An 11,078-nucleotide genomic window follows, 5' to 3' on the forward strand; every position below is an offset into this window, starting at 1 on the left:
GATTTCAGGATGTAGACACAGGTTTCAGGGTACACAAGATACAAGCAGGATAGAAGCTCAGATTGTAGGGTACACAGGATACAGACATGGCAGAACTTGCAGAATCCAAAGACGTAAAACAGGACTAAACAGGTCCAGCAGCAGAACAAACAGAACACATAATAATCCTCAATGGGACAGGCAGGTTTACTAGAGTCGATCATAAACAGCCAGTGGGACAGCAGACGTTGCAAATAGATTTTAGATGTGTAGATGTGTTATGGTGTGGGCAGGGTAGGAATATTAGGATCTGGCTGTAGACGTAAAATATCACCTGGTATGTTCCTATATATGTTACTTTGGGCTTTTACGAGTTAAGAAGTCAGAGACTTGTAAACCATAAGACGTGCACATTGATATTAAGAAGTCAATATTTCATATAGACCCTCTGACACATAGGATGGACGGACCCCATATCAATAGAAAGGGTTTATTACTCTATACAAACTGCAGTGACTTTAGCAAGTCCCATCCATTCTTTTTTTTTTTACATTGCGCTCTTCTTTCTCTTTTCAACATTCTGTTACTTTCTTGTCTCGACTTCCTTTGCTGTCAGACTCTCGAGCTTGTCTTTGAACATCTAGATCACAGGTGGGAGATTCTTCCCCCTCCGTCAGCTAAATAACCCCCCACAGGATTTCCGTTGTTTTCACGAGTTTATTCAGCACAGAAAAACACAGAAGACCAGAGAAAATTTTCCATTGATTTAGGTAAAAAACATATATACTGAAGACGGTCAACAAGGCTAAATGTTAGGGAAACACAAACATGGCAATATTAGAAGCCTCCTCTCTTAGCGCGGGGCGCAAGATGGCTGTATGGGTCGTTATCACGTCGTGCCAAGACCTAGAAAAAGAAAGCGAACAATGAAACCATTCTTATGTACAGGAAAGTGACAGCTCTTAAAATGGTTTTCCATGTGGATAAACTAGTTTCCAATGGGGCAGAATGAGTTAAAAATAATCTACTAAGGGTATCTTTTCACGCGGCTAGCCGTGACGGGATGCAGTGCACTGGCATTCCACTCCTGATTAGGCCTGAATGAATGGGTCCAACTGGGAGTGAGTCTCACGACGCGGCGGCCGCAGCTGTCTCAGAAGATAGGGCATGCCGCTTCTTTTTCCCGCTAGCTGAAAAAAAAATCGCTAGCGGGAAAAAAAAGCGAGTGGCTCCCATTGAACTGAATGGGAGCCTTTTTGGCAGGTGGATTTTGAGGCAGATTCTGCGCCAAAATCCGACTGCAAAAAACTGTGTGTGAACTAGCCCTAATTGGTGCATATCTGATCAACCCCTCTAATCTCTACTGCCTGGTCTTGTCTTGACAAAATCAGTGGAAATGCTTGGAAATCACTGGCCACAGTTAGTATCCAACTGGCCCCCAAAGTACCAAAGGATGCCCTGGCAGGTCCAGACTCTAAGACAATAATGGTTCGGCGAAAGGTCTATTTCCTTATCGTTTTTGGAGGTCAGGCCCCAGAATTATTTTATCTGGTGGGCCCAAGGAATCTCAGGCCAACATTGGCCACAGCGCCCCTACCAATCAGCTGTCAATTGGTCAGTCAATACACAGTGGATGCTTCTGGTTCTGTCCACTGTGTAGTTCCAGCGGCAGGGGCTGCTCAGAACAGGCGATGATGCCAATTGTCATCAACAGATGCGTAATTTGATACCCCTGGAACCCAATGTAAAATATATAAAGGGGCCCTCACTTGTGTTATCTATAATCCTCTTGTCTTTTTATGCAGTAGGGAGGTCATTTGGACCCTAAGCCCCCAGGTCCCAGTAGCAGTTGCTATCCTTACACCCCTATAGCTATGCCCCTTGTCATCAATTTCTACAAGATCCCTTGGTGAAATGAAGCTTTGCACATTGCCTATACGATGCAACGGGCTGTCTATGTAATGCGGTTTTGTGTAGTACTATTACCCTAGTGTTACTCACAGTCCTTGTTGCCACTCACCTGATATTCAGTATCTCTTTCAATCAGATTCTGTTTATCAGATGCTACAAAAGGTTAAAAAAAGTTATGAGATTAAAATTTTTACAGTGTTGATGTTACGTCCTCACCTATTCAAACTCCTTCACCTTCCTCTGGCCGCATTGCATGGCGCCGGAGGGGCGTTTGCTTGTGATTACCTGCTCCTGGACTCTTGTCATTCTGTGTTGGCACTGTTAGGGTGCTTGTGATTGACAACTTATCTGCCAATCAAGCTTAGGTTCTGGCCATCAGCCCACACAAGGTTGTTATCTATTATGTCTCTGACCTTGCTAAGCGTTTTCACCTGCTCTTGTATTCACTGACCTCTGCTTTTTGGCTTTTCTGACTACTCTTTTGGATTGCGATTTGGTACTGTTTTATCTCTCTGGTTTGACCCTTGGCTTGCTATCTCCTCTTCTTGTCCTGTTCTGTGTATTACTTATCTAGAGTAGGGTTTGTCGTCCAGTTGTCCTTGTCATTAGGACAGTTGCAGCTAATAGGTAGGGATAGGTAGGGCTGAATTTAGGACTTACTGTCTCTGTCTTCCCTTTCCCTAGCAGAGTTTATTGGGCATTGCGTCCAGGCAATTCTAACAGTTAAACATACCAGTAAACAGCTTTCTTTTAAGTGGGGTGTTTTTTTTTTTTTTTTTGCAATGATGTTATAGTTTTTGGGGGGTTTTAAATGTAGATTGTGAGCCCCATATAGGGATCACAATGTACATTTTTATTTTTTTCATTTAAGTATGTCTTTGTAGAATGGGAGGAAATCCATGCAAACATGGGGAGAACATACAAAATCCTTGCAGATGTTTTTCCTGGCGGGATTCGAACCCAGGATTCCAGTGCTGCAAGGCTGCAGTGCTAATCACTGAGCCACCGTGTTGCCCCTGATGTTATAGTTTTTATTACAATACTCATCTCACTTTCCAAAGTATCTATGTGTGTGCAAATGACTGACTCAGAAGATAAAATGAGTCTATAAATGAGTCCAGGTGCTTCCATTATGGATTCATGCATTTGGTCGTATTATGACTCTGTGCAACCTTGAGTTGTACAGATTAGTAATACAGCAACAAAAGATCAGACATATTGAGAGATAACATACTTAGTTCTATTTTCCCCAGTTCAGGGTTGTAGCAGTGAGGCAGGGAGTTGTCTTGGGAACAGTCAGGTAGAAATGTAAAGGGGTACCAAAAAGTCCTGCCATCCCCCTCCCCCCCTCCTGTGTCTGTGTCCTCTCTCTGTAGACCCCTTCCCCTCCTGTCACTCCAGATAGAACTGCTTAGATCAAGTTACAACAGCTGGTATTAACCTCTAACTGTTGTAACTTAAAACATTTAGTTTAGTGGGATGTTATAGCTGTATAAGAGAGATAACAAGGTTAATGTGTGTAACTATATATGTGTGTAATGTGTATGTATGTGTGTCCGCATTGTGTACTTGTATGTAATGCATGTTTAATATGTTTGTATTGTGTAGTATGTGAATGTAGGTATGTGTTTAACGTGGAGACATCTGTGTATATGCCTATGTGTACTATTTATACATGTATGTGTGTATGTATGTGTGTATTGTGCATAGACATCTGTGTATATGCCTATGTGTACTATTTATATATGTATGTGTGGGTATAGCAGCATGACATATGGCCGTGAATTAGATGCACTCAGTATGTGTGCTGTATACTATTACTATTGTGAGAGAGTGAAGGGTGTGGTCTGGGAAGACAGGTATGTCCAAGCCAGGCAGCTAAAGGGTGTTTGGTAAAGATTCACACCAGGGAGGTTGGCTGACAAATCAGGCCCTAATAACAGCCTGAGTGTGAAGACTAGCAGAGTGGCACCACACTGACAGAGCTAACCTGTCCAGACCAGACCTCCAAAGCAGGTACTGTGCCACCCGTTGTTGTTGCCAAGGTGGGAGACTGGTAGCCAGTCTCCTGTATAGTCAGGGAAAAGTTTCCTTATGTTTAAGTCAGCTCTCAGCCGAAAAAGGTTCTGTTTTGTTTATCCTGTGGCTTTGCAAAAGCAGTGTATGCCTTACATGTGAATAAAGCCTGAACCTGTGTGCAATCCAGTGTCTGTGTCCCTGTTTCCTGCGCTGCTACAAGCATCTACCTGAGCGGTTCCCCATACTATATACACATGTAGTATAACAGTGTTATTTTCAGCTTTAGTCCTACTTCTGTAAATGGGAACCTTAATACTTTTTTAGGCTGAGGCCTCATGTTGTGAAAAAACTGCTTTTATGTTGCAGATTTTGCCAAAGCTAGAAGTGCATTGAGCAGAATGGAGAAGTATAAGAACTTCCTATATATGTCATATATATGGAGAGGTGGGTTTGCATCACATATGAATATTGTCCTGGCTACAAGTCTGCCCAATATTATGTATCAGGGGCCGTCAGGAGGACCCAGCACACAGCTAAATATTCAGACAACAACTCACCTCGTCCTGGTCGTCGAGTCTCTGAACCAGAAACAAAATATACAGCGGTAGCGATAAGAACAATCATAATGACATCTGCCACAATGAAGCCGGCAATTGTTCCCGCGTCCATTTGTATGCAGTTCAAGCACTCTGACAAACAAAAGAAGTTTATACATATATATAATATATATAAATTATAGGTTGGCGTGCGAAATGGAATATATCATGGGGTATGGCAATGCGTAAGAGGTAGCAAAATATAACCATAATGCACATAAAATATATACTTAGGAGTCAATTTCTCGTCTTCAAAGCACATTTCAATATTAAAGGGGATTCCTATGTTACACATTGACATTATATCTATAGGATGTGTCATAAATGGATGCAGGTCTCACCTCTGGGACTGGAACCTATTCCCTGGATCGATGCTTCCTTCTATGTGGGTGAGAACTATTACCTAATATACATGTGGTTCACTATTACCTATGGGGGCTACTATTATATAGCTGGGGGGAGGACAATTAGGGTACTATTACCTATGTGGGGGGAGATTGCTACCTGTGGGAGGTGGGCACTATTACTTGTAGGGGGCATTACCAGGGCTATTAACAATGTTGAGTGCAATAGGGGTCAGTATTCAAGGGGAGCACTTCTACTTTGCTGGGGGAACAAGGGGGCACCATTACTTTGCTGGGGGAACAAGGGGGCACCATTACTTCGCTGGGGGCACTCTTAACTTGCAGAAGCCACAACTAACTTTCAGCTTAAATGGGGCTCCCGGCTCAACATGTTCCATTAATGGGTCACTTTAGAGATGTAACTGAAAGTTAGGTTAAAGCTACTGGTGAGTTTGGTTGCAACTCCCGTTGCGCTCCCAAAGAACTCTGTGCCACCCTGTGACTCCTTCACTAATTAATTGCAAAAAGATCGAGCATTGCATAGTTTTTTCGATAAAAATTGTGACTATAAGTCGAAATCCCTATCTCTACAGACACCCATGAATGAAGTTGTAAGTGGCACATGCTGAATTTTTACAAAAGGGCCCATGAGCCCTTTGTTGGGTACAATAAAAAGTATTGTACCCAAAAAATAAAAAAATTAAACACAAAAAAGTAAAATCCCACCCACTTTCTGCCAAAACGTAATAAAAGCTTTTCAATACAATACAATATTCAACCCATAATGGTTCATTACCAAATGCAACTTGTCCTGCAGAAAAAAATAAGACTTTATATGATTACATAAGTTGATTTAAAAAAAGTTATAGCCCTCAGAAGGCGGAGATAAAAAATAAAACATTAAAAAAAAAAATTTGAAAATTAAAAAAAAAAAAAAAAAAAAATTAAAAAATTGTGTTGTCCCAAATAGCTAAACTGGCTGTGTCATGAAGGAGTTAATATCCAGTATGGCTCTAATACTAATTCTTAAAATTTTTCGGAATTTTTTTTTCTCTCTTTTATGTAGATTAGGGCTCACAATGTACATTTTTTCCCTATCAGTATGTCTTTAGAGTATGGGAGGAACTCCATACAGATGTTATCCTTGGCAGGATTTGAACCCAGGACTCCAGCATTGCAAGGATGCAGTGCTAACCACTGAGTCGTGTTGCCCCAAAATTTTGGTGAACCCTGCTGTTCATGGTAATGTGGTTGTAACTTTTAATTGCAATAATTATTAATAATGAGCACAACTAGTTCCAAAAAATAAAATATTTTTACGTTTTTTTCTCAAAGTAATGGTGATATATTAGTAGCCTCCTAGTTCTAGTACCAGGCTGCCCAGAGGAGGTTATAGAATAAATCTCCACCAGCCTCACGTCTACGCTACAGAACCTTCTCACTGATCATGGAAGATCTAAAGGGGTTGTTTAATAGAAGTCATATTATAAAATAACAATCCGAGTAGTACTCAATTGTCGAATCCAGCTCTGCTCCAACATCGACATCCCAGTTGCCCGTCTATGGTTTTTTTGCACCCATATGGCTGCTACACTTGAAGCATTGGTCACAGTTGTCATGTACCATACATGCCACCAACATCAAAGAAGCCAGGGCCTAGTTATATGCAGAACGTCAACACTGCAGGAAACTAAACAAAGACCAGCGGGGTCCACTGGAGCATTGACCCTGGAGCGACACTAGATTGGACAGATGGATTGGTCAGCGATTTTAGGACATTCCCTGCAGATACTTCCATTTCTTACACTCTTAAACAACCACTTTAATATTTTGAGGCATCAAGCTATAAGGTAACCTAAAAACAATACGTTGCAAACTTCTCTAATCCCCCCCTACAGTACTGACAAAGTGTGTACTTACTTCTCACATATACATCGACACATTGCTTTCCAATAGAAGCATCAGATGGAAAAGCACAATAAACCCCCCGAGGATCGTTCCATAGTGAGCCCAAATCCAGGTCCATATGATCAGAGATGAGGATATCATCCTTCCTCCATGTGCATTTTTTGTTGCATTTAAGGAACAAATTGTCATTTTTTTCACTTGCTGAAGAAGGAATGACAGATAGGCTTCATACACCCAAAGGAAACGAATACAATAAAGACGCAACAAAACTACCGCTATAGTGCAGAACAAAAACCTAAAGTAATCTGATCGGTGATCCAGCAACAAGCAATAATGCCGTAAAATGATTTGGATTTATTAATGGTGGGCTCCATTATTTTGTTGCAAAATATAGGCATCAAGGCCGAGGGGTAACGTAAGAAGGGGAGAAGTATTAAATTAGGAGACAAAGACCCTTTGGGTAGTGTGAGTGCGGCTGCCTGTATATCTGATGGTTATGGCGTACAATGCTGCATGTACTATATATGTTTATTGTCTTGTCATGTATTTTGCCATAAAATACTATATGTAAATGGCTAAAATATTTAATTTTTTTTCATTTCATATGCATTTTTCCCCTTTTTTAATGGCCGCTTGTAGTGTTGGTTGTATATTATGTTTCTTTTGTTAATATGATACAATTTGCTACTTGTTTGTGTATTGTTTGTTCTAATACTTTACGTCTTCTATAAATGTATATCTAGGGTGACGGGCAATGGTATCATGTAGTACGGGCCACATTATCTGCCTACTTTATCCCAATTTCTTTCTATTTTCCTCCTCCTTTTCGTTCCCTAGCAGGGGAGAGGATTAGGCCCCACGTTGCGGAAACGCAGATTTTGTTGCGGTTTTTTGAGCCAAAGCCAAGAATGGCTACAAAAGGAATGGGAAATATATAGGAAGTTCTTATACTTCTCCCTTCTGCTCAATCCACTTTGGCTCAAAAAACTGCAACAAAAGCAATGTGGGGCCTCAGCCTTAAGGTGCATTCACATTACGGATACGGTGACTGATTCTGAACGTGAAAACACGGTCAGAATCAGCGCGTATAAAGCAGATCCCATTCATTTCAATAGGAGCAATCCCATTGAAGTGAATGGGAAGCGCTTGCGTGTACGGCTCGCGGTGTGAAGGGGCCCGGCGCTCGGCTCAGTCCGAGCCGTACACGCAGGTACTTCCCATTCACTTCAATAGGAGTGCTCGTAGTGAAAAAAGCAGCCCATTCATTTCAATGGGGAGCGCTCGTATGCCGGCTCCCATTGAAATGAATGGGATCTGCTTTATACGCGCTGATTCTGAACGTGTTTTCACATTCAGAATCAGTCACCGTATCCGTAGTGTGCATGCACCTTAAGATAGGAAAATGGGAAGAAAAATATTTTAAAAAAAGCTTGATAGACTGTATCATTTAGCGTGTATCACTGCTATGGCTGTATCTGAACTTTAGGACAGTATTAATAAATCTCCCCCCATAACAGCTCCATTTTAGCCAATTCTAATAACAGATATAATGAGAGATGACTTACATGTTATTTTGAATTTTTCTTTTGCAGTGAAGTGGATTTTTACAGAAAGAAAGAAAAAAAAAATTAGTCATCATCACAATTGATCATTTTCCCTTTAATACATTATACTCAATATTTTATTAAGATCAATTCATACAACTCCCCGATGATCCTTGTCCCCTCTACATACCTTGTGAAATGACACCCTCAATGAGCAAGGCCCCAACTAGCCAGATATAAGAGGTCACCATGATGATGTGTTGGTGTAGCAATCCACGCTGTAAATGATCAGCAATGAAAACTTCTCTCTAGCCTTTATGTGCAGGAAACAAAGTAAGTGTCTGCAGCTGAAGCCACTGCCTTCCTGCGCCTTGTTCTCATGGGCATGTGTTTAGAAAGTGTTGTGTGAAGTGGTTCTACGGTTTTATTAAAATGATTTAACTTGTTTGGTTTTACATGGTTGTAGTATGGAGGTATGATAGCATCACGTCTTTAACACCAGAAACTAAGGGTTGGTTCACACTAGCACTTATATTCCGTCCGCAAGGAGACCCCCCGGACGGAATGCAAATGCAAGCGATGTGCTTGCAAAGCACATGGAGCTCATAGATTATAATGGGCATTGTGTGTGCTTGCCGCGCACTGCCCGCACAATTCATTCGTGCGGGAAGTGCGCGGCAAGCACACAGAGCCCATTATAGTCTATGGGCTCCATGTGCTTTGCAAGCACATCGCTTGCATTTGCATTCCGTCCGGGGGGTCTCCTTGCGACCGTGAAGACCTTGTAGACCGTGAAGTACTTTCCAGTCCGCATGTTCCGTGCGGATACAACGCGGAAAGCCCATTATAGTCTATGGGGTCCGTGTGCTTTCATGAGCTCACTGCTTGCCAATGCGTTTGGTAATCCCTACGGGGGGTCCCCATGCGGATGTGAACCGATTACCAATGCAGATGTGAACGAGGCCTTACAATTTCAGCAGTTGGAGGAAAAAAGTTCAGTTTGAATGTCTGCAATTCTAATCATCGCCTCTTGGTGTCCCAATAGCTCTAATCTCATAACCAGGTCAATCACCAGATCAGCATGTGGGCAGAGCAACTAAGAGCCTGGAACTATAAAGGTGACCTCAGGGTTCTGTGACCTTAGATGGATCAGTTGCTGATAATACTGAATAAAGTCACCCATGACCGTGTATATAGCTACATGGCTGCTATATTATACTACATAGCTATGTAATAACATTGCAGTCTAACAGGAAGTATCTTGCTACAATTTCACTTGTCAGGGAGCAGGATATATCAGTAAGTAAACATTCCTTCATGATGTGATGGCAGCAGAACGGGGAAGTGTAAGGATGGTTGTGGCTGTGACTAGCACTGTATTGTGATGGCTAGATGAGTAGGTCATAGCATTTCCAAGGTCTCCAGGGATGTTCCTGGGATTCATGGATTAGAACCTGTGGTGCAAGGACAACTGAAGAACCATGACACTGAGTGGTAAGGAACGCCCAGTCTGACGGTATAGCGCTACACACAGTACTATCAGGAGGGACGTTCTCACTAAATGCACCGATATCTCCAGCCTCGGGGCACATAATGGGAAAGCCGACAACGCGTTGAATTCAGACGGTATATAAAACTGTATGTGCCCGAGGACATGAAAGGTCTTCTTTAAAGCGAGTCTAACAGCAGAAGCCGGCATGTTAACTCTACCCCGCAGATGCTTCCATTGCAAAGCCATCACTATTACCGTATTTTGCGGACTATAAGGCGCACTGGACTATAAGGCGCATTACCCATGAGCGCCTTATAGTCCTGTCTAGGTTCATATATAAGGCGCACCGGACGCCTTATATGTGATTGAAAGTGGCGGCACGCAGACTTTGCCGGTGGCCGCTTAACCCCCCGCGTGTCAACCACTTCTATTCATTTCAATGGCACGCTTCCATTGAAATGAATGGAAGTGCTCGGCACGCGAGGAGTTAAGCGGCGGCCGCCGGCAAAGTCTGCGTGCCACTTCCATACATTGCAATGGGAGCGTGCTATTCGAATAGTATTCGCTCATCTCTAACTTCAATTGTAAGAAGTTACAATTGAAGTTAGAGATGAGCGAATAGTATTCGAATAGCACGCTCCCATTGCAATGTATGGAAGCGGCACGCAGACTTTGCCGGCGGCCGCTGCTTACATCCATATATAAGGCGCACCGGACTATAAGGTGCACTTTCGATTTCTGAGGAAATCGTAGGATTTTATGTGCGCCTTATAGTCCGGAAAATACGGTATTGTCAATATGCAAATGAGCTCTTTGGAGCAATGAGGGCTGGCCACTACTTTGGAGCATTGACAATGCTCTCATTTCTCCAAAAATGGCAATATCTCAGCGATGGAGGCAGCGATTCTTATTGTGGTTGATATGCTGGTCCTGGTGACAATGTTACGGCTGCTCAGTGTCTTGGCGCATCCACTCTGTATTACCACCCCCGTAGAGCATCATCCCCCCAACATCTATCCTGTGCAGAGCATCACTACCCATCATCTATCCTGTACAGAACATCACACCCCATCATCTATCCCGTGCAGAACATCACTCCCCATCATCTATCCTGTGCAGAACATCACTCCCCATCATCTATCCTGTGCAGAACATCACTCCCCATCATCTATCCTGTGCAGAGTATAACTTCCCATCATCTATCCTGTGTTTCCTGTGTAGTCCCCTATATCCCCCTGGTGTACAGCACACATGTCCCCAGCACCTCCCAGTCGCCGCCTCCCCA

General features: G+C 42.7%; 1 protein-coding gene across 1 annotated transcript; it reads right to left on the reverse strand.

Annotated features, from left to right (window-relative positions):
* Window positions 1-809: 809 nt before the first annotated feature.
* On the reverse strand, window positions 810-8,606 carry CD3D (CD3 delta subunit of T-cell receptor complex). The gene is made up of 6 exons (XM_075278472.1): window positions 8,492-8,606; window positions 8,323-8,340; window positions 6,770-6,958; window positions 4,467-4,598; window positions 2,000-2,043; window positions 810-885 (listed from the first exon to the last, which is right to left on the reverse strand). Exons 1-6 carry the CDS (start codon window positions 8,550-8,552, stop codon window positions 817-819), a joined length of 513 nt encoding a protein of 170 aa, XP_075134573.1. The 5' UTR covers window positions 8,553-8,606; the 3' UTR covers window positions 810-816.
* Between the last annotated feature and the right edge of the window lie 2,472 nt (window positions 8,607-11,078).

This window comes from Leptodactylus fuscus, chromosome 6, assembly GCF_031893055.1.
Source record: "Leptodactylus fuscus isolate aLepFus1 chromosome 6, aLepFus1.hap2, whole genome shotgun sequence".
Lineage (NCBI taxonomy): Eukaryota > Metazoa > Chordata > Amphibia > Anura > Leptodactylidae > Leptodactylus > Leptodactylus fuscus.

Excerpts from the sequence above, each read along its gene's own strand:
- CD3D (XM_075278472.1), bottom strand. The coding sequence starts at position 8,552 with ATGGTGACCTCTTATATCTGGCTAGTTGGGGCCTTGCTCATTGAGGGT. Across the intron at positions 2,044-4,466 it reads GACTCGACGACCAGGACGAG|CATCTGATAAACAGAATCTG; the intron begins GTGAGTTGTTGT and ends AACCTTTTGTAG. Across the intron at positions 886-1,999 it reads AAAGAGATACTGAATATCAG|GTCTTGGCACGACGTGATAA; the intron begins GTGAGTGGCAAC and ends TTCTTTTTCTAG.